The sequence below is a fragment of the Dermacentor albipictus genome, chromosome 4 (assembly GCF_038994185.2).
Source record: "Dermacentor albipictus isolate Rhodes 1998 colony chromosome 4, USDA_Dalb.pri_finalv2, whole genome shotgun sequence".
Taxonomy (NCBI): domain Eukaryota; kingdom Metazoa; phylum Arthropoda; class Arachnida; order Ixodida; family Ixodidae; genus Dermacentor; species Dermacentor albipictus.
The window spans coordinates 116,267,862-116,292,156 of record NC_091824.1 but is presented as its reverse complement, the minus strand read 5'-3'; the positions used below and the strand labels follow the sequence as shown (position 1 = coordinate 116,292,156).

Genomic DNA, 24,295 nt, shown 5'->3' with positions numbered 1-24,295 from the left:
TACTTAGATTTAGGTGCACGTTAAAGAACCCCAGGTGGTCGAAATTTCCGGAGTCCTCCTCTACGGCGTGCCTCATAATCAGAAAGTGGTTTTGGCACGTAAAACCCCATAATTATTTAAATAATTAATTGCATTTTAGAAAGCTTTATCGCCAGCTTGGCGCGTCCGTATTGTCCATGCGCGGCGTGCATCAGCTAGCACGCGGTGCTCGCGGCTATAGAGATTTGCACGGGCCTCAATTTCGTGGCTCGGCCCGGTCCGGCCCCGACGCTATACAAAGCGGGCCACCCCCGCCCGACGATTGACCGAGAGCCAGGTAGCCTGTTCCTGGCCCGGCCCAGTCCAATACACAATCGATAAACACAATTGCTTCTGACGGCGCAACAGCCATGTACACGGCAAAAAAGATTGAAAACACAAATTGTTACGTTCTCGCCATCGCCATCATAGACAGCGTAGACGTTGGACACTGGTACTGGCAGCTGCTCAAGTAAGCATTGTTTGGAATGTTATCTAGAAAAAAATTCACCGACGATTGCATTAGTGTCTAATTCAAAATTCGAGCTGGCCCACCGAACAGGCATTTGGGCAGCTTACCTGTGGTTTCAAAGCGACAGCGTTAAGCGCTCCGTGTCGCAGAAAATCCGGTTTTGGCGTCCTGCGCCGGGCGTTCCGTGAGCGAAAATTGTCATATATATTTTAGGTATATGTATATGCCACGCCTTGCCGTATGACGTGCGGTGTGTGCGGGTTATATTGCCGCACCATTCTCTCACTAATGTCGCTCATGCCTTGTCTTACGTTCTTGACAAAGTTAGTCCTCTGAATTTTGACAATGACAGCTCACATGCAAATGTCATCAAAAAAAAAAAGCACCGACAGCGCATGCTTTTTATGGAAAGTCTTCTCACGCTGCAATATGAAAAGGGTCAAGCAATAACAGAAACCTGAAGATGATGTAAATGTCTTCGTGCGGCTGTGCGCTATCCCGGGATCGGCGCACGCAAGAGGCCGCGTTTCTATGAGAAAGCTCGCTTTCGCGAATAGCGTTGGCCGCGTGAGTGAAGAGATTAAGAAGCAATGAATCTACCCGTGTCACCAAATTCAAACAAACTTCGACAAGCAAGAAAGCACAAATTGTGAGGGGGGCGTATTTCAACAGGTGATACGAGTGCGCCTTTCTGCCCATTTCAAGACGTGCATTGCACAGCGAGTGATAGTGGCGTCAACGCCCCCTGTAGCGATCGGCGCTGAAAAAAAATGCATTTATTATAATAATAAAATTAAACGTATTTTCTTAACTTATCACGAATAAATAAAATTGACTAGGAATTTTATTTTCATTGAATGAATCTAACTGTCTCGTTTGAATTAAAAAACGGGTTTTTCTTTCCCAATGTTTGTTCCCTTCAAACTAAGTCGCGCTTCAATCGCTGCTCCCATAACCCCCCATGCTTATGTCGGTGACAATCTGTACTGAACCGCTTTTCGCCCGAAGCTTCGCGACCTATTTGAATCGACCTTGTCTCTGACGTGAACTGAGTTTCGTTGTCTGTCACAATGGTTCTTGGTATGCCCAGCCTGCTGAAGATTTCACGCACTGATGTAACTGTCGATTGCGCTGTGGCATGACGCACTGGAATTGCTTTGATCCATTTCGAATGTGAATCTATGGCCACTAGGATTATGGTGTTATTCACTGGACCAGCACAATCTAAAGGTACACGTGACCAATTCTCGTGCGTTAGTGGCCAGATTACTGGTATTTTTGCCGGTGGCATTCAGCTTGCTTGTATGCATGTAGTAAATTCCTTCTGATTTGTTCGATAACTCCCTCGATGCCGGGCCACCGCACGACCTTACGGGCCAATGCCTTCATTGTAGACAGTCCCGAGTGCGTCTCATGCAGGAATTGCAGCATGGCGCCACGAGCAGCCTTGCGAATCACGACCCTGTGACCCCAGTAAATGATACCTTCGTAGGCGAGTTAGCTCACTCTTTCGTGCGAAGTATGGTCCCAACCGCGGATCGGGAGCGTTGCGCTCCTTTGGCCAACCATTAAGCACGAAGCATGAAGTACGTGATCTTTTTCGGTCAACTGTCTCATTGCTTGCGAAGGAAGGGGCGTGTAATGCAGCCACTGCAGCGAGTGTACGTACCCATGTAGCTCCTCTGATGTGTCCTCGGTGGTTTCTAGAGGAAGCCGACTGAGTGCGTCTGCATTCAGGTTGTCCGAGCCACGCTCGTACTCTATCTTGTACTGTTATGCTCCCAATAGCTAGGACCAACGCTGAATTCTTGCGGCAGCCATGATGGGCGTGGGACGATCTTCGCGAAATAGACTCACCAGTGGCTTGTGATATGTGATCAAGGTGAATGTTCTTCCCAGTAGGTAGTCCCGAAACTTTGATACCCCGAACACTAGGGCCAACGTTTCGCGCTCAAGTTGGGAATAATTCCTTTCCGCTTTGGTAAGTCTTCGAGAACCAAAACCTACAGGCTTGTCAACATTGCCAAAGGGTAAACGAGACTTAATCTCTGAGTGCAAAATTTTTAAGCCTTCTTTACTTTCACCGAATTTGACTTGGAACATTTCTATTTTTATTGCTATAATAAAATTTTCATATTTACAAGATCATGCAGGCGCTCCATGCTCTATGTTTCAATTCTAACTTAACCAGTATAAAATTTTTCACTCTTATCTGACATCCTGCTTCGATCTACCCGATTCTCAACCAATCCGCCAGAGTGAGTACGTGCCAGTATATCCCAAGGATCTTCTTCACCAATTGGTTCCGATTGCCTGGTTTTGGCGCGGCTCGCGGTCAGTCGTATGGCACGTGGCATGGGCCAGAGAAGAAGAAGGCGGGGCGTTGCACGGGTGTCCCGCGGCGAACCTGCTGGCTATCGCAAGACGCTTCCCACACCAAATGCCCAACGACGAGGCGCCGAGCAGCTCTGGCCCTCGCGCTGTCGTGGCGCTTGTCGTTCTGTTCGCGACACTACTTCTTTCCGGATTGGTGGCACTCGTGTGGATCTTGATGAACGAGTTGACAAGCTCCAACGGTGAATTGCCCGAAGTGCCGCCATTCTGCTGCCCCGACGCCACGGAGACGATACTGACGCTGGCCAACCTGTCAAACGATCCGTGCACTGACATTCTCAGTTATGCCTGCTACAAAAAGAGCGGAGTGGACCGCAGCGCGATTGCGGATCGAGTGTTCACATCGCTCGTGGTTCACCCTACTCTCCAGGCCAAACTGCGCTCACCGGTCAGCGATATAATTTGGGTGAACCACAAGAGCTGCCTCTTCGCAGGCGTCAAAAATCTGTTCACTGCCGAGCACGCAGTGGAAGCCGTCATCGACCTCTTTCGCCGCTGGTCGGGAAAATCTACGAACGCCCCGCGCAACGTGGACCTGATCAAGCTTGTCGGTCTGCTACACTTCAGGTACGAAATTTTCAGCGTGTTTTACACGTACCACAGATCATCATTCGAGAAGAATGAAGCCACCTACTTAATAAGCTTTCAGCCGGCGCCATATATCGATTTAGACGCGTCAAGTGCCGGACATGCCATGTTCGAAGCTGCCAGGAGACACGCTGGCATAAACGCTACACAGGCAGACGTGCTTAGTCTAATTCGCCGATTCCGCAGGGCCCGCAAGAATTCTCATGATGGGCACTCTATCGTCCCGTTGCCAGAGTTAGGCGAACAGTTTCCAATAGAGGGCATATCTACGTGGCAAGAGATTTTGAGCGCATTTCCAGTGATTGCCATCGAAAACCCTCCCGACGTCGCGGCAGTCTTAAGCATATTGACGGAAAAAAACATCCTCGTTCAAGCAGCCGCGCTACTGTACTTCGCCATACACTCGACGCTGGCCACGTTTGACGACGAAATTCGGCAGGCGGCGAGCCTAGCGGATCACGCGGCATTTTGTGAAGGTCAGACCATGGCACTGTTTCCACTCTGGCATGTGTTGGCAACGCAGCAGATGACTAGCCCAGACCGTGACCAGGTTGTGCTGGAAATGTTTAACAAGATCTCTGAAGCCGTGATTGCGGACGCCCAAGTTTTCTTCTCTGCCCACCTGGACGCCAACGCGGTACGGAGTGTGGTGCGAAGCATTCATATTCTTTTACCTGAAAACCTGACTGCCCCCTACAAGCGCTATCTCCCCTCCATAAGCGAGAACTACTTCGAGAATAAGTTTGAAATTCGGTGCTTTTCTTATCAGGTGAGTAGCGATATTATTGTGTACCTAATAGAGCAGGGGCAGCGTTCAATGGCATAACTCCACTCTCAATTGTGTCCTTAGTTTCGACCTTTCGATTTGTGGAAGCGGTCGGTTCAAACGCTTACATTTTCACAAGTGCCTCTAGGGCCTTATTCAGAAAGCTTTTATTTCGTAAGAAGCTTTGCTTTTGGCTGGCTTATATGCTGACAGACAGCATATGAGCCTTCGCTTACATGCTGTCTATTGCAATCCACTTTGGCGTATGTATTGTATTGTAAATTCAGGCCCTGATTCCTGCAAGTCCCCTAAGAAATACACGTATTTATAAAACATTGTCGGTGTATCTCTGCTCGAGATACTTCACATGTTCAAAGATCTAATGCAGCTATTGCTTTTATGCAATGCCTTAAATATCATATATGTTCAAGTAGCTGTTCTCTGGAGCTGGTTTTGCCCTAAAACATTACCTAATTCTTTTTTTTTCTGTGATTGAAAAAAATGAGCCAGTGCCGCCTGACGAGCCAAAGATGTTAAATCTCTGACGAGGAGTTAGAGAGGATGCGTCTAAGTTTGCTACAACGGTGCCCGATAGCAGGTGCGTAGAAATCCGAGGACCCCCTAAGCACTCCAGATAGTTGTGAATGCGAAAGCGGTAATGTCCAGTTGAACCCCGTTGAGTGGTCCTTCGAGTCGTGAACTCCTCGCGGGTAAGCGAGCGCGTTGAGGCATTTGGCCAACGCCTCCAAGATAGCGCAAGGCTGGTGTACTTCGATCCGTGACGTCATGCTCCCTCGCCCGATTGTCATAGAATCTAATGGGGACGCTTCCGAGTACGCCGCGGTGATTTTGACGTCACCGCTTTCGCCACGCGTGTTTTGGCAATGGAAATATCGCTCCGAGTAGCATGACGACATAAAGCAGGGTGCACAGGCCTGCTATTTAGGGGGCGTTGGCTTGGTGCGCTTTTATTTGGCGTTACCGAGGCGCAGTTAGAACGCAGGCGAGAACTTGCACGGACAAGATGCGCGCGGATAACACAGGCTTCTGATAGCGAGAGGCAGGGTGACGTGGCGTCGTGTTGATTCCATTTCCCCTCAGGCAACACTCTGTGCGTTAGCACCGCAGGTGTTCCCTTTTGCTCGCTGTGATCCATCGAGGAGTGCTTGTGACATGGAATCGCAGCCAACGGGAATTTAAGGGCCGTTTTTCTCTTTTCCAGAAGACAGCGGCCGGCTTTTTCGCTCGATGGTCGATTTGATGCGCGTTTGCATCAATAAATGAACAACGTTCGCGAAATTTCGCTCGGATTGCGTTACCATCTCTATCCATATCTGTTATTCTTGCATGTTTGCCGAGAGGCAAGCTTGTACCGGTCTTTCTTTTTTCCTTCCCGCTCGAAGCAATAAAGTTGATAGTCGAAAGTTGTATTAGTTACTAAAAAAGACTGGTAAAAAACATATTGCTTCATTTTCTTGATCTTTAAGGAAGTTTACAGCTATTGTACTTTTGTAGGATTTCTTTTTTTACGAGAGATTCCACTTCTCGGGAACGACTTGTCAGCCGCTGTGTATGGTTTTTAGCAGCAAGTTCTTCGTCTACGCTTTGTTGACTTACTGGTGCTTTACCATGAGTGAGGGTGAAGAACGATTGCGTTGGATGTTGTTCTGTCAGCTTTCATATGTTGTCTGCAGTCTCACCTACCTCGTTGGTATGTTTTGAAGCTGCACTTGCTGAGTACGGTGCTTAATGCACATGAATATGGGTATGCGTACTATGACAGCACACTTGTTTCGTGCACTGCGTTCAGGTTAACTTGTAAGTTTTATGAACGAATTTTACTGGCTTCAGATATACTTCCGTGCAGTGTTACTTCTGCCACTGATTAAAATGGCACATTCAACAAATTTGACCTCTAGCTGAATCCCAGGCTTCCCTGTCGAGCGGCGTACACTTGCTTTACACTTGCGTGCACTTGCTTTACCTGTAGCAAGCTCAAGATGCGAACACGCTGGTTTCGTTGAAATACAGGATCCGTGCGAATCTTCTTGTCTGGGTAATTGTCATGACACATGGCTACACCTTAATGATGCCTGTCTTTTTTGTCGTTTCCCTTACTTGGTGTTGGTGGTAACTGGTCTACATTGCCTGACCGTGTTCACAGGGAGGAGTCACTCCATCTTTGCACCTGAAGTTCGATGACGCATTGTAATAAGCGGGGCAAACATGCGCAGTAATATGTTCTCGTTTCTCCCTTCGCGGCCGGTATGCTACTATGCATTACATTGATGACATAATGTAGTCGGACAGTGAGTTTTTACTGGAGGCGATGATTTAATTACCGCTTATTACCGATTACCGATAAAGAGCGGTGGCAGCAACATCTTTTATTGCCATTCCGCAGAGGCAAACCCGTTCAATTCACTGCGAGAAGCAGTTGTAACCTAGCAACCCGGTGTCTGCTTAACGTCATGTATAATTACGCTCGAACACCCCGGAAAAGTAAATTAGATAAAAAAGGTTTCTCGTAATTACTTAGGTTTCAAAAAAGTAACCCAATGACTCTGATTCGGACCCACTATAAACAAGCACGGCATCGCTCCTTGCTCTCTCTTGATCATCTCGCCCTGTACGTACTTCCAACGTAGGGCCAACTATCATACAGAAACGTGTCAACCGCTCTAGAAGAGCAATTCACTGCCAGCTAAAGAAGTTGAGTTATAACCTCATCTTGTTCACCAGATAGGTGTAAGTTATCGCATTATAGGTAACACCAAGAATTATGAAACGCAATCTTTTATAATTAAGAAGAAAGTCGAAAGACCGCTTTTAAGTGAACAGAATATGCAAATGTCGTTCACGAGCGCAATAAATTGTGCAAAAGAGTAAACTTCCCGAATATTATCCGCTTGCATGTTCTGCGGAATTTACATTATCGCAATACTGGGTGCCCACACGCTTTCCCCATCTTCGTCCGCGTGCCTAAAGCGTCACAAATAATTCGCCTCTTTTCATGTGACCGAATATCGATTCATTATCGCTGGCGGTTTTAACATCCACGTAGTTTCCACGTAGTGACTATGGTGCATCGTGCATAGGTGGGAGAAATACCTTGTTTAGTCTGCCCACTTCGAACCTACGTACGGAAGCGGAAACCAGCTGGTCTTATTTCTCTTTAGCCTGTCCGCCGTGACATCCGCACAAAGCCACGTAGCAGCCAACTTTACAGGTCACAGTCATACTAATAACCCTTGTCAAGCGGGGAAGTTAAGTGCGCTTACGGAAAGTGTTCACTCGGTTTAAGTGCACTTTGCCAAATCAAAACGTCTCAAGTGGAGTGTCACTCCCAGAAGAGTGCACTTCACTTCACTCGTCTTAACAAGGGTTGACTTGCAATGTTCTTACAATAAAAAAAATCTCGTTTTCATCTGTTGAAAAAAAAATATTAAGTTTGTTTTTATTGATAACGCAACGTAAAACAATCATTTTAAAAAGTTCGTTGCAATATACATCTTTAAAAACGCGCTTTTAGCCTGTCAACATTATCTTTTTTTACAGCGAGTGCATTCTGTTTTTTTCGTTTAGCACCGCGTAACCTAACGTGTCACTTAAGGTACCTAAGTGCACTCCCCGTAAGTGCAATTAAGTTGCTCGCTTGACAGGGGTGTAATATTTAACCACAAAGGTGGCACATCAACAGAATGACAGTGAGCCGGTAACCTGTGCGAACCTTTAAACGTACCCAGAATGAGTGTTTATATGTAGAATAGTATAGTGGAAGTGTCTGTCACCATGACACAACGAGGATAATGCAATCTGTAGTGCAAGGGTCTATCAAAACATAACTTAGATTGGTAGGTCGTGCGAAAGGGGGCATGGGACTGGAGCTACTCTTGGCGCAGTTTGCTACTGCCATTTATTTGTCGCACCCATTTCGTTGCTGCTCCTTCATTCTTAAAAAAATGGCTGTGGCTTAGGTAAGGTTAAGCCCAGGATGCGAAGCATACTAGCCTTTATTTTAGTTGTTGAACCACTGTTTAGCTTGGTGAACTGCTGTTGCTTGGCTATATTTGGTTCGGCTAGACGAAGAAACAACTCATGCGTTACTCTGCTTCGCCTTGGACGCCCCGCATTGGACGCGGTGAGCGTCGAGCAACGCAGCGTTCGGCGCGGCAACGAAATGTGCGCCTGAGCAAGCGACGCACGCCTGAGCCTTAGAAACAGCTCGTTTCTAAGGCAACACCGCATTCACTAGAGGCGCTTTTGTACCGCTTTGATGCATCGTACTCGTGGCTCAGTGGTAGCGTCTCCGTCTCACACTCTGGAGACCCTGGTTCGATTCCCAGCCAGCCCATCTTGCAAGAGTTGAGCCAAAGCCACTTCTCCTCTGTCGTGACGTCACGGTGTCACGTGGTATTCAAGGCGACACCGCCGCGCCTGAGGAGCTGGGTTGAGCCCTCGTAATATGCTTCGCATAAAAGGATTGCCTAGTGCGTTCTATTGCCTTTCCTCGGATGTTTCAGTTCTGTACTTGTCAATGTATATAACGTCAGTGCCGCCAGGTGGGTCGTAAACAGTGACGTAGTGCATCATCTTCTTTGAGGGTGTAATCAGCTTAGCTTGAGCTTTTGCGAGGATATTGAGTAACGCGAGAGTGAAGTTAATTGAGCATAATTGTTGCAAGTGTAGACCGACCACAAATCAATAGTGCATACCGTGAGCCACAGATCTTCAGTGGCAGCCTGCTTCCACGCAGTGCTGAGCCCCGCGATCGCGGAGTGATATTGCCATCTTTTCCCGTGACTCTGTGATGTAGATGTAGATATCGAAGCAACGAGGAAGTAGGAGCGAACGCTCTGCCTAAACATCAGCCAAATCACTATTTTTGATGTCGACTTAGTGGCGCCATTGAGAATGAAATATAGAGTGCCTGTATATCATACAGTAACTGTAACCAGGACAGAAAACACTGGGTGTTGATTCAATAATTTTGAGACATGCTTACTCGCACTGAGCTGTAATCAATTGATACGTATGATACGTGAAACGCTTATATTGTTTTCCTGGTTTTGCGGGTCAAGCTGGCTGCCTGCCGATGCATTCTTATTTCAGGTAAGCAGCACCAACGCTCGGCGGGGTCTCTCTGGGTTGTACAGACCTCGCGTCGACTTGTATCGCACATTCCTCGTGAGATACGGCAACCAGATCGCCGTCGCGTCGAGCGTCTACGCGCTCCTCAGTTTCGTCAACGAGAACGCCAGAGGAAGCCGCAGCTTAGCCGACGGCGCAGGTGTCATCAACGCGGCCGTGCTGGGCGTCATGCTCGCCGACGCCTTGTGGGACAAGATTTTTGACTACGCAGAACAGGAAACCGATTGCTGGGAAGGGCTGGTAGCGCACCTGCATTGCCTTCGACGGCAAAGTGGAGGTGTTGTGAACACTGAACTGAAGTACACAATTTTGTCGCTGTCAGCCGCGGTCCGCGCCTATGCCACACCCAGCTGGGACGACCGGGCTCCTGTATTCGGCTACCATAGCTTGTCGGCCAGCCAGGTGTTCTTCATGCTGTTCTTTGTGCACCACGTTTGTCTCCCAAGGGGTTCCTATGGGAGCGGAGTGAGTGCGTCGGCGCTGATGCGGAACTTCGACGAGTTCTTCAAGGCTTTCGACTGTGCGGGGACGCCGATGCGGAACGCAATCGAAGCCTGCGAGAAAGCGCGGCGATGAGTGACGTGGCGTGTGTCCTCTAGCAGCTGTGGAACTACGAGACGACAACGAGGGCAGCAACGCGAATTGTGCTTATTGATGTGCTACGGCGCAGTTTGAGAACAACGCGCACGAACACTGATCTCGATTTCCATTTCGCAGTGCCTTATTTTGCATCTAGATGTCTTCATCGCTCGCGAAACATTTTCTTCGTGTTTAATTTGCCAAGATTTTTTATTGTGCTATAACAAGCGTGAAGGATCGCGATCGTCCAAAATGTTTTTTCTGCTTCGTGAGTTTTTCTGCGTAATTTATTTTCTCGCCCACCAGTCTTCAAAAATAATGGCTCTTGTTTTAGCGTAGTTGGTGAACATAGATAATATTAGTGCTGTCAATAGAAATCGCTTCATTGGCGTGTTACAGACTCTTTGTTGTTTGTTGTACAGATTTCTGTGGATTGAAACGTGTTTAGTGGGCTGCTCTTCAGTGCCGAATCTTTCGACACCTAGTGCTGTTCGGGAAGTGCTCTGTTATGTGGTCTTCAAATACACCGCGTTGCCTTACGTTCACTTCGGTCCATAAAACTGCACATTTGTAAGTCTTGGCCTCATTTCCAGCATATTTAGAAACGTGCTGTTGGTTTCGTTTGGGTATGACGGCTGTTTACGTGTCACTATATTACCTGAACAATTCCTGGTTGTAGCTGGTAAGATATTCCTCTTGTGGGAAGACAATAGTGCCCTTTTGTGGAGGACCTTGTTTAATAGCCATACACACATTTATGCTATTCTTAAAGCTTGAACAGTAGCTTCTAGTGCTCTACAGCATTGAACAATCATTTACAATTGCTGTGCGGCTTACACTGCCGGGATACGCATATGCACTTTAAGCCAGGAGGAGCGCATTTCTGACTGATCAGCACCTTTGCGTTATCAAGATAACACGAGCACGTTCTGAATAAAGGCGTTTTATGACTATGGTCTGCAATAGCTTGTTGATATCGTTGAACGTATTTATCAGTTTTTTCTTGAGCAGTCTTTTTCAATATGAATTCACATAAAATAGTTTAGCTCGCTTCAATACTTGTGTTTTGCTTAAAAAGTGTCATGCGATAAGGGGGGCTTTAACATTTCAAGGGCCGAATTCGCAAAGGCTTCCGTTCGTAACGGTTCTTTGCCATTGGCTAGTGTCCTCTGTTGATGTGTTCAACATAAATGTTGGCTAGCGTTTGCTTTTGCACACGATTCGTTCGTAAGAAAATAAACCAATCCTAATTTTGCACGTACTATAAGCGAACGCTACCTGTCAAAGGAGGGAACACTTGGGAACAATAAAAAGCTTTGTTAATTCAGCCGTGGTTGCCTACACGATTATGTGATCTTATTTGGAGTTTGATCATAGTAGTGTCTTGGTCTCATTAGCACTTTTAAATGTTAGTAGGTTAGAGCTTCTTGAAATACATGCTAGTTGCCTTTTCACCGGTGTGGTGAAGCAGTGCACCGAATCTCCTTCAGGCGACAACAAAACGCACGCGAATGCGGCGACATGAGTGCTGTACGATGCAGGAGCCTTCTGCACTGGAGGCACAGAATTGAAAATTTAATGTTCAGTGATTAAAGTTACACGTACTGCAAAGTATTTGGGTTATTCAGTAAAGCGGCAATTAAAAATATTGACGCCCACTTTAGCCTACGGCAGAGGGTGAAGGGGAAAGCCTGTGCGCTCAAGAAACATTAATTGAATTGACATTCTCACTCGAATGCGTTGTTGCTGCTTATTGTTTTCTTCCACCAAAGATCGTGGGAGGGAACAATAATGCCTTATGTGACACTACGTTAACTGCCTTCATTGTTCTAGTTAACACCAAAGGTCCTGGGTTCGACATCCACCAAAGGTTAAGGGTGCGACTTCCATCAAAGTTCGTGGATTCGAGTGCCTTAACTCTACACTGAGAAACGGTGGATTAATTTGCCTTAATTCCGAAGGTCGTGGGTCTGACTTCCACATAAGCACAAGGGTTCGACTTCCACTGAAGGTCGCTTGTTCGTGTACTAGAATTAACTCTGTCTTCATTAACTTTGGGGGAAGAAGTCGGCAGTGAGACCGGACGCTTCTCTCATCGACTCCGTTGATTCATGAGTATTTCCGCCGGTTTTTAAAATCTTACACACAAAAGCGACATGTAATCGGAAAGAGCAAGTCATCGTGAACCCAGGGATACCAATTTTCTGGGTGAGCGTGAACTTTGCGACTTCTTACCGCACTTAAATCGCTGGAGTCCCGTGTGAGTGCGCCCAAGCCTAACGAAGGTTTGGCCTGGAGCATCCTTTGTTGGACTCGAGGATTGAACGATATTGCACCGAAATGTACATAGACGAGGCAGGAACTGGGGAAACCCTAGACAATGGACCCAATGACGCAAAACGCATTTCCTTTGCAAAAGACAGTGAATGCGTTGCAGACGGTTGGATCGAAGTTACACACAGAAGAGGGAACCGCACGAACGCTAACGAGATTGCGGGAAAGGACGACACCCGCTCGCGAAGCCCGATGCGCCTAGGAGGCCGAAGCATAGAGAGCAAAGTTCTACGAGCAAGTAGGATGCCCCGAATACACAGGGACGATATTAAGATAATTGTTTGACCGATATACGGGATGAATATAAAGAACACATGCGGAAAGAGTCGCGACGAGGCGATACGCAAAGATGTGGTAGTGGGAGACCACGAGATGACAACTATCTGTCCCAGTCCCATGCAAAACGTCGTGGTGATAAGCACACCGGACGAGAGAACTGCGACGAAAATCGCTAAGATCAAAGTTTTGACGACCAACGGAAAGAGGCACGATACCAACGCGTATGTTTCGGTGGCTGAGCAAATGGTAAAACGGATTATCCGCAACATTCCCCTGAAGTATACGCAAGACCAGCTCATGCATGCGCTGGTGAACTCCAAAAACCATACGCCAACATAACATACGCCAAGCGGCTTGGCAGTACCACCACCGTTATATTGGTGTCCGAGGGAAACAGAGATGGGCTTACTTCAATAGCATCATGATAAGAGCATCGTTGTATCGGAAACAGATGGACTATTGCAAGGAGTGCGGCAGGCTCGGCCACCCACCTGACGTGTGCCCAAGACTGGAGGTCAAGCTATGCCCGACCTGCGTGTCGAAGAACCCAATCATCGAACACGAGTGGACGCCCAAGTGCGTGACCTGCGGCGAGGCGCACCTCACAGCCGACCCCTACCGAATGTGTAAGGCAAACGACAAGTTGCCGCACATAGTAAAGGAGAGAAGGTGGCGAGCGAGAAGCAGAGAAGAAAGGGAACGCACATTGCAAGAAGGAAAGACGACCCCTCACCGGACCCCATCACCATCGGGTTACTGTATGGCGGAGGAAAAAGGCCAAAGTCCCTCTAGATCGTATCTCTCTCGCCGAGAAGAAGATGTAGCCGAAGTCGTAACAGAGGTAAGAGCAGAAGTAGAAGCCGGAGTCGGAGTGGAAACCACAATTGAAGCCGAAACCGCCCCCTGCCAGACTGCGAGCGGGCCACACTTGGCGAGATACAGGCAGGGCCGCGGAAGGTCACCTTGTCCGACGTAGTCGCGGGAAGAAATGGATATTCTGTAGGGAGCTCCCCCCTCTATGGCAGCACGAGGGGAGCCCCCGACGGCCTCCTGGCGGCGAGGATGGAGAAAATGGAGCGAGAGAATAAGGAACTTCGAGAAGGGCTGGGCAGGGCGAGAAAGCAGAACGAACAATGAGCGGGAAAAATCGACGAGCTACAGCAGACGCTGAACCAAATCTTGAAGGGCATGAGAGGATATTCCCCTTCACCTCCAGCGAGGCCGCCGAGCGAGGCGATATGCGAACGCGACAGGAGGCGAGGTAGGGCAGATGGACATGTGACATGGTGAAGAAGAACCGCCCGCGACAGCGGGCTCCAAGCGCAAAGGCATAAGCGATGCGCCACGTACGGAAGGCGCTGTGGACCACGCACATGCTCTGAAGAGACCCAGGTCAGGAGCTAGGAAGATAGCCGCGATCGAATAGATGGTGATCAAATTGACGAACAAGGCGGAGCGAATGTGTGACATACTCCTGACAAAGCTGAGCGAATCCGACGCGGGACGGAACGCTCAGTACGCAGCAGTTAACTCCCAACTCGTTGCCATGAATAAGCGAATGAAGATCTGGAATGCGGGACGATGCACCTGCAGCAACAGCGACATCACTATCCCTGCCCGGAACGGCCGGGGTACCGTTGTGGTACCGTCGTCACAAGCGGTAAACGTACCTGCATCCTCACGAGCGGCAACAACGCCAACACCACATGCACCGGGGCGGGAGGGACGCACCGACAGTTGTGTCCCCAAACACCTCAGCATAACAATCATGGCTGTGTCCCGGAAGTCCGACAACAGACACATAGTCTGGCATTGGAACTGCAGGGGCTTCAAAAACAAGAAAGCAACGATGGTGCAATACATGAAAACGCTTTCGAATAACAAACTTCCTGTCGTGCTTGCCTTGCAAGAACCGTTCGACCGGGCCCAGTTCCCGGGCTATGGGACGTGCCGTCCCCCCTACGAATGCATGGGGAGGGATGTGAGGGTGTGCACCTTGGTTAAGCGCGGGACGGCCTTCATCGAACACGAACTAGTGCTCAACGAAGAGTCGGATATAGACCACGTGCTTATCGAAGTCGTGCCCAGTAGTGGAAGAAGGAAGACCGGCCTCTTCGTGCACAACGTATATAGCTCCCCCTCGCAAAGACACTACACTCACACTTCCGACGCCCTATTTCGCGAAGCGATGGCCAAGGCCGCCTCCATTCAATTGCTGATATGCGGAGACTTTAACGCGCCGCACACGCAATAGGAATATGGAGCCGACTCTATGGAGCCGACAATATGGAGCTATATGGAGCCGACAATAGGAATATGGAGCCGCTCCCGAAGGCCGGTCTGACGGACGAGCTCGGCCTGACTGTACTCAACGAACTGGTGTCGCACACTAGGATCGGACAGGGTGTGTGCCGCTGCACATCCCCCGACCTCTCCGTTTGGTCAGGTGCGGGCGTGTTCACTTGGTAGAACTCCTTCTAGGGCCTGGGGAGTGACCACAGGATCCTGTGCGTGACCGTTCATGAGGATGAAAATGACGAGGACGTCTGCCAAAAGGCCCGAATCGTGGACTCGGACAGATTCCGGAAAAATGGAGAACGAGACGAGAAGGAGGGCCCGATCGAAGACAACAGCGAATGGCGCAGGGAACTACTCGCGGACGTAGAGAAAGTCACCGATGAGATCGAATGGACGGACTGGCGACAAGAACCGCCCAGAGGAGGAGGCGACAGACTCCGCGGAGCCGGGGACGACGGCGCTCCCCAGCCGTCCTGAGTGGACAGCCGGCTTACACATCTCGTTGCGGCCAAGAAATCCATGTAACGGAGAGCTAGTAAGCCAAAACAGCAGATGGCCGAAATCAATCGGGAGATCGAGATGCATTGCGCCCGCCTGTGCGAGCAAGAATAGCAAGAGCTGATCCACAGGATGAACGGCATCATGAGCGCGGGAGGCACCTGGAAGATTCTCCAGCACCTGCTCGACCCGACAAGAACCAGAATGGCGACCCGTGCAGAGATGGCCAAGCTGCGACACAAGTACAAGGACGACCCGGAGGCATTCGCGGAAGAGATCGTGCAGAGGCACCTCACTCGACCGGAAGGGGAGAGTCACCAAGAGTACAGCGGGGCTCCCAACGAGGAGATGGACGCGGGCTTTTCCGTGCAGGAAATTAGAACAGTCCTCCAGCTGTTCAACAACAAATGGGTGCCCGATCCTTAGAGGATCACTAAAGAATCCTAGAGAACCTGAACGACGCCGCCATCGAGAAGCTTTGCGAGAACATCAACGCGTGTCGGAAGGAGGGCCGAACTCCGCGAGAGTGGAAGACCGCGGTCGTTATACTCCTACCAAACCGGGGCAAACCGCTAGAGGTCCGAAACATGAGGCGGATTTCCCTCACGTCCTGCGTCGGGAAAGTGATGGAGCATGCCTGCCTCAACAGGGTGACGACGCTCCTCGAGAAGCAGGACGCTTTCGGCACCTACATCATTGGTTTCCGGAAGGGATTTTCCACGCAGAACGACATGCTAGAGATCCAGGAACAGGTCGTGAACGCTCCAAGCACGTACGTGTGCGCCCTGCTCGGGTTAGACCTCGAGAGCGCCTTCGACACTGTGAAGCACATGACCATACTGGCCAAGATCAACCGACTCGATCTCTGGGCGAGGTTCAACCGATATGTCAGCAGCTGCTTCAATGGGCGTGAGGCGACGGTCAAGGTCGACGGAGCCCCGCCTCGAACGGTCCGAATGGGTGAAGCGGGAACGCCGCAAGGCTCCGTACTCTCCCCCATGCTTTTCACGCTCGTCATGAGCGGCCTGCCGGAGTGACTTTACGCGATAGTGGACATCAACCACGCGATTTACGCAGATGACGTGAAGGTGTGGACCATGGAGAGCACGAGCGTCGGCGAAATGCAAGAGCGGCTGCAGTGGGCCGTCCGGGAGGTTAGAGAGAGGCACCTCGAAGACAGGGGCCTCGTCTGCTCAACCGACAAGTCGGAGATACCGTTCCGCAGACCGCGCAAGAAAGGATCCCTACCGCAGGGCGTGCTAAACGCCCGTCGTTCGGGAATCCACGTCACGACGAGGGAGGGTACCCGAATATCGACGGTGTCCCAGTTGCGAGTGCTCGGCCTGTGGCTGGAAAAGAATGGTGCCAACCGCGACCTGGTTGCCCGACTGCAGAAGAAAGTGGCCGCCGCCACACACCTCGTGCGGCGGGTCGTGAACAAGAGGAAAGGAATGAAGGAACACAACGTTACGAGGCTGATACAGGCGTACGCGATGAGCCACATAGCGTACGTTGCCTCGTACGATGACTGGAACAGAAGCGAACCCTAGAAGCTGAACGTGTCGATCCGCAGGCCGTTCAAGACCGCCCTGGGAGTACGCCAGTACACGCCAACCCACAGACTCCTCGAGTTGGGCGCACACAACACACTCGAGGAGATCGCCGAGGCGCCGAGAATCGCGCACCTGGAGAGGCTGTCGAGCATCTGAACGGGAAGACGAATTCTAGGCCTTCTCGGGATTCGATATCACGAGGCGTGTGCGCTGAAGGAAATACAGCTACCTGAAGTCTGGGTCGCCATGAAGACGGAAAACGTGACGAAGAATGTTCGCTCTGTGCATGACGTGCAAGGACGTAAACGAGAAGGCGTCCTCTTGGTCGATGTAGTGAGGTACCCGCGGCCAGCCGGTGACTGTGAGGGCGACGAGGGACGCCGACCACCACCGCTGCTACGACGGAATGTGCGAGATGAACCGGAGTTACCAACACCACCATCACTACTACTACTACGACAAAAACGGCAGCAGCAACAGCGACAACATCGACACGGCCGGCCGACGGCGGCGGCGCCCGCCTTCTCCATGGCAGTCGTAGATACGAAGAGCAGGATCTGAGTCGCGGCATCAGTGAGGCTGCCGTCGGCCGAAGCAGCGGAGAAGATAGCCATAGCCCTCGCGGTACTCCACGGAGGTGCGGAGGATAGCCTGATCATTAGTGATTCCAAAGCAGCGATTCAGAACTACACTAAAGGTTGGCTGTCCGCCGATGTAGCGCGCATGCTCAACGCCAAAGCCAGGGTCTTCGGGTCCGGCACGATTACAAACAAGTCCCTCGAGTGGTTTCCCGCGCATGTCCTGGAGCTTGGCAATAACGACACCAACAAGAGCAGCCGCGACGAGAACGACAACAGCATCTAACAGCCGAAGACACATCCTAACTCCGCCCAACCACAACCAGCGCGCCCACCTCGTCGCGAGGCAGCTTACCCGTCTCGACGCGGTCACCCAGAAGGCAGCCGCTACCGTTGTTGTGCGGGATCCCAGCGAAGGAGTGACGGCGATGGCGACGGCCACCCCGTCCGGCGCCGACGCTGTCGTAACCAACACAACCCAAACCGCAGCGGACTGAGCTGGGGATCACGGGGTCGCCGACCGCGCTGTCGAGGAGTTTCCGGCAACGTACCGAGAGGTGCTTGGTCACTACAGGAAGGAATGAAGGAAATATCCACAACCCCACGGGCATCTGGACAGGTCGCACGCGGTCGACCTGAGACGATTGCACACAGGCACTTCCGCCAACCCCTACCACCTGCACCGCCTGTGGCCCGTGCGTCATCCGGCTGCCAGTGGTGCGAACATGAACGCATCGATATGGCCCATGTGCTTTGGGAATGCCAACGCCATGAGGAAGAAGGACTAGGCGGAAAGGGGAAGACAACAGCATGACCCTATAAAGCGGGGCGCCTCGCTTAGAGATGGCCAGCCGCCCTCGCGAGCGACGCACCCGAAACTAGGAGTGGACCGTCCCGCGGGCCAGGGCCATGACCGAGGATTTCGAAAGATTTTCCTCTGGTGATGGAACCCTGGCAGTCCCGGGCATCAATGGCAATAACCGCTGGACAAATAAAGTTTATCTCTATCCCACTATCTTTAACTTTGCCTTTTTTTGGCATGTTAGCGGCATTGGAGCCCGCTGTGCATGAAGACGACGATGAACGCGAGGGCAGTGGCAAAAGGGCGAGGGGTAGCATGACAACGCTGGCATGATGAGCGGCATCGGAGCTATTTGCGGTAGAAAGCGACGACGAACGAGGAGGGATTGCGCCGAAGAGGATATGGATGGCAGTCGCGTTCCACGCTGCTGGAGACAACACAAATGACGAATGGAGTTTTATGTTAAGGCCACCATTACAAACGGTAGAGATCAATCAATCAATCAATCAATCTATCTATCTATCTATCTATCTATCTATCTATCTATCTATCTATCTATCTATCTATCTATCTATCTATCTATCTATCTATCTATCTATCTATCTATCTATCTATCTATCTATCTATCTATCTATCTATCTATCTATCTATCTATCTATCTATCTATCTATCTATCTATCTATCTATCTATCTATCTATCTATCTATCTATCTATCTATCTATCTATCTATCTATCTATCTATCTATCTATCTATCTATCTATCTATCTATCTATCTATCTATCTATCTATCTATCTATCTATCTATCTATCTATCTATCTATCTATCTATCTATCTATCTATCTATCTATCTATCTATCTATCTATCTATCTATCTATCTATCTATCTATCTATCTATCTATCTATCTATCTATCTATCTATCTATCTATCTATCTATCTATCTATCTATCTATCTATCTATCTATCTATCTATCTATCTATCTATCTATCTATCTATCTATCTATCTATCTATCTATCTATCTATCTATCTATCTATCTATCTATCTATCTATCTATCTATCTATCTATCTATCTATCTATCTATCTATCTATCTATCTATCTATCTATCTATCTATCTATCTATCTATCTATCTATCTATCTATCTATCTATCTATCTATCTATCTATCTATCTATCTATCTATCTATCTATCTATCTATCTATCTATCTATCTATCTATCTATCTATCTATCTATCTATCTATCTATCTATCTATCTATCTATCTATCTATCTATCTATCTATCTATCTATCTATCTATCTATCTATCTATCTATCTATCTATCTATCTATCTATCTATCTATCTATCTATCTATCTATCTATCTATCTATCTATCTATCTATCTATCTATCTATCTATCTATCTATCTATCTATCTATCTATCTATCTATCTATCTATCTATCTATCTATCTATCTATCTATCTATCTATCTATCTATCTATCTATCTATCTATCTATCTATCTATCTATCTATCTATCTATCTATCTATCTATCTATCTATCTATCTATCTATCTATCTATCTATCTATCTATCTATCTATCTATCTATCTATCTATCTATCTATCTATCTATCTATCTATCTATCTATCTATCTATCTATCTATCTATCTATCTATCAATCAATCAACCTTCATTATTACATAAAAATAATTTACAGATAGTGGTATACAGAAGGAGGTCCCATAGTTAAAACTGAATTGGGACCTCCAGTTCATTGTTAACATAAAAGTTCATTTGGCAAGCAGCAGCAGCAGCTGAATTGGTACAGTTGTAGTAATGATAAATAATGAGATACAAATATAAGTAGATGAAGTAATTAATAGACAATATAACGGCCGTAAGCTATATTTCGAAACTAGATAAAACTAAAGTAAAAGTGGAAGAAAGAGAAAAATATTAAAGAAAAAAATAATTGCACGTTGGAGCGCATAAGAATAGCAGGTCTAAAACAAAAATCGGATTATACAGTGCATAATGTCCCTTACACATGACATAACAAAAAAGTTTTCCGTTCATCACAACATCGATTGGATTTCAGGGTTTTTATGACAAATGGTAATGTATTGCATGATGATATGGCTGCAAAGTGAACTTTCTGTTTCCCATAATTTGTGCGCACTTTGGGCAAAACGAAGGTATTATGCAGCGCAAAACGAGTTGAGTTAGTATTTGTTAGAGATGATATAGGAATTAGCGATAATGAGATTGTGTCATTTATTAGTTTGAAAAAAAAAAGGTTGTACTTGACAAGGGCTGCAACGTCTAGAATGTTATTTGCTTGTAGTAACTGTTTAGCATTGTCGGTGTGTGGATTCGACGTGATTATTCTAATTGGCAGATTTTGGATGGTTTGTATCGGCTTTAGGTGAGTAGTGTACGTGTTACCCCAGGAGGTTATGTAGTAGTTAATGTGAGGGTGTACAAGCGCGAAATAGTGTGAGAGCAATGCAGGTCATGAAAAAAATGGACGCACCCTGATGAGATCGGCCGACTAAGGGCGCTGTTCTCCCCTGAATCACGTAATGACACAGCGAGCGCTGCCTAAATACCCTCATTTTTTTTAAAAATCGTACTGTTAATCCTCGCTTGAGGGCTGTCACAGGGACGGAAAATAGTAGAACACAAGCAAATTTGACATTTGATAACATCAGGTTAGGTACCCACAATACAAAACATCAATCGAGCATTGAAATTTGTGCCCATCTGATCTACAATAACATCAGGTAAGGCACTGCACATTTCAATTACATCCAGGAAAAAGGAATAATGAAAAACATCAACACGTGTGTTATAAGGCTTTACGGCTCTGGTGCGGTTTATTCTCTGGCTACAATTTTCAGGGAACTGGGCGTATTTTTCCTTTTTTTTATCTTCGAAAGTCCTCGAAGTATCTGGAAAATAATCTTAAGTCTGGCTTTTTTCCTTCGTGTTTCCAGCAACTCAAGCCCACGCGAACGCAGAATTGTTGTTACCGAGTCCGGCCTTCGGTGCCTTGAGGACCTGCGACGGCCTACAGGGCTAGCTCTCGACGTGGAAGACGTGGTGTCTCTTGAGGCATCTGATCGACCCGCTGAGTAGCAAAACTGCGACCAATCGCAACCTCACCAAAGTATTGAACACGTACAAGGGAAGCGGCTGCAGGTTCCTGGAAGACCTGAAGGCCAAGTGCCTAAAGACAGAGAAGGGGCAGTACCCGGTGGCCGAGGGGCACGAAGGACTCGACAACGAAGAACTGGACCGGCCGTTTACCATGACGGAACTGTGGACAGCGATAGATGACAGTAACAAGAGAAGTGCACCTGGTAGGGACACCATAACTTACAAATTACTCTGTAACATGAGCGGTACAGCGGTCCGCGGCCTCCTAGAGCACATTACCGAAGCCTGGGATTGCTCACAGTTGCCGAAGGTATGGAAGGACGCCGAGGTCCGCTTCATTCCAAAGCCCGGCAAGGCTTTCACGATAGACAACATGCGGCCCATCTCCCTCACATCCTGCGTGGGGAAGGTGATGGAGCGCATGGTCCTTCGCCGGCTGCAGAAGCACCTCGAAGAAACGGATCAGATGCCAGAGACGATGTACGGCGTCAGGCAACATCTCAGCACCCAAGACGTGATGATCCAACTCCATGAACTGGTTGTCAAGCCGGCAACGAGGCACGCGCCGCGCGGGATACTCGCCCTCGACCTGAAGGGAGCGTTTGACAACGTGTCCCACGCGAGCGTGTTGCAGAATCTAAAAAAACCCGGTGTGGCCGAAAGACATTGGGCTACATAAAAGATTTTCTGCCAAACCGAACGGCGACCATCAGGATAAGGGAGGAGAAGTCGGACGCTGTCGAGCTCAGCGATAGGGGCACCCCTCAGGGATCGGTCTTGTTGCCCCTGTTCTTCAATCTGGCCCTGCTGCCCCTGCCCGATCTACTCAAGCAAATCGAAGGCGTGGACCACGCGTTCTACGCCGACGATATTACGGTGTGGATGGCCCGAGCCGGATCCGATGCCTGGATGGAAGAAGTCTTGCAGAGGCGGCAACGACCGTGCACGAGTACGCAAATTCGTGCGGACTGAGCTGCGCTCCCCAGAAATCAGAGCTGCTCATGATCCAACCGGGATAATCCAAGAAGGAGCTGCCGCCGAACGTGATTATCACGATCGCCGGAACGACCATCAAGCTAACACAGCAGATTAGGATTCTCGGCCTACTACTTAGAGCGACGGAAAGGGACAGGCCGCCATCACAAAGATCAAGACTACAACAGAACAGATACTTGGTATGATTCGGAGGGTATCAAACAGAAACCGACGCCTTAAAGAGGACGATGCCATGCGCCTGGTACGCGCGTTCGTCGTGTCGCGGGTTACCTACTCCGCTCCGTATCTCCAGCTGACGAAGGCGAATAGGGACATCCTAAACACGATGCTTCGTAAGGCAACGAAACAAGCACTGGGCATGCCCATATACTCGTCCACGCAAAAATTGCTAGACATGGGCGCCCGCAACACGGTGGAGGAGCTCATCGAAGCCCACCTCTCTAATCAGAGAATCCGGCTCAGTCACACGGAACACGGACGAGCCGTCCTACGCAAGATAGGATCGCAGATCGAGCCAGTACCCATCAAGACGGCCCTTCCGGAAGACTGGAAAACGATCATTCAGACAAAACCCCTTCCCCGGATCATGACGCCGGGCAAGGATGACGAGAGGCGCACCGCGCGAGCCAAAGCCTTAGCCCGGAAGCTGGAAGAGTACCCCAGGGTCCTCTACGCGGATACCTCGCTCCGAAAACACAGTGACCGTGCAGTGGTGGTGGTTACATCAAAAGACAGGCTGATCGTCAGCGCGTCCCTGATGACAACAGACCCCGCTGTTGCCGAAGAAGCGGCCGTGGCCCTCGCACTCGCGCAGCCGAGCGTGGACACCGTAGTCACTGACAGAAGCTTCCGCAGGGGGGTAATCTCCTCCGCGACCCGAGCCATTCCAGCCAAGCAGAAGCCTCTGGGAAGAGCCATAGAGCTCTTGTGGGTCCCGGCTCACTCGCAGGTAGCAGGCAACACCATCGCGAACTACCATGCCCGAGAAATGTCAATCTGGGCCGAGCACGAGCCGGAAGAGCTACCGCACCCGGTTACCAGCTTTCGGGACATTACCCGGATGTACCGAGAGGAAAGGTGCACTCTGCTAGAACCGCACCCCAAACACACCAGGCAACAACAGACGATCCTGTGTCGAGCGCAGGCGGGATCGCTTGGGCATCCCGTACTGATGAACCGCATGTACCCTGCGGAATACGATATGCTCTTTCCTTTTTGCAGAAGAGGAAAGGGCACCCTGCCGCACGTCTTGGCAGAGTGCACAGAACTCAAGACCCCCCCTCCTCCCCTTCCCGCCAACACCCCCAACCCCCAACCCCTTGAGCGATGGGAGACCTTGTTATCCAGCCCCGCCCTACCGATTCAGCTTGCACTGACGGACAGGGGCCAGGAGCTGCTGGAAACATATTGGTCCCGTAACTAGGGAACCACCCCATCTGGTGCCTGCGTGCACCACCGATTTATGTCGGGCCCAGTAAATGTTGCTTCATCATCATCATCATCCCATTTTTCACACCAAAGGTGAAGGGAATGAAGGACACGGTTAATTCTGATTTGGTCGTCAGTGTGTGTCACCGTTGAATAAATTGAATAATCGTCAGCAAAAAGCTTCAATTCCACAGGAAACTGGACAATCTCTGTAATGTCATTAATATAAACCATAAACAGCAAGGTGGCCAAACGGACCCCTGGGGACACCAGCAAACACTTCTTACGGAGGGGACAAGCAATCGTTCTCATGGCAACCTGCCTGCGATAGTGTAGGTAGGCTTCAATCCATTTTATAATAGTATCATTCATTCCTGCTTTATGTAACTTGGGAAGTAATTTATTGTGTGAAACT

The 24,295-nt window shown here is 49.1% G+C and overlaps 2 protein-coding genes across 2 annotated transcripts in view; both read left to right on the top strand.

Annotated features, from left to right (window-relative positions):
• Positions 1-11,295, top strand: part of LOC135914666 (uncharacterized) — a 53,580-nt gene extending 42,285 nt beyond the window's left edge. The window contains exon 2 of the mRNA XM_070537515.1: positions 9,351-11,295. Coding sequence (XP_070393616.1) covers positions 9,351-9,965 — 615 coding nt within the window. The 3' untranslated portion in view covers positions 9,966-11,295. The remainder of the gene's footprint in view (positions 1-9,350) is intronic.
• The window catches only part of LOC135914667 (uncharacterized), a 74,141-nt gene that overhangs the window by 23,152 nt on the left and 26,694 nt on the right, over positions 1-24,295 (top strand). The gene's annotated exons all lie outside the window — the stretch shown is intronic.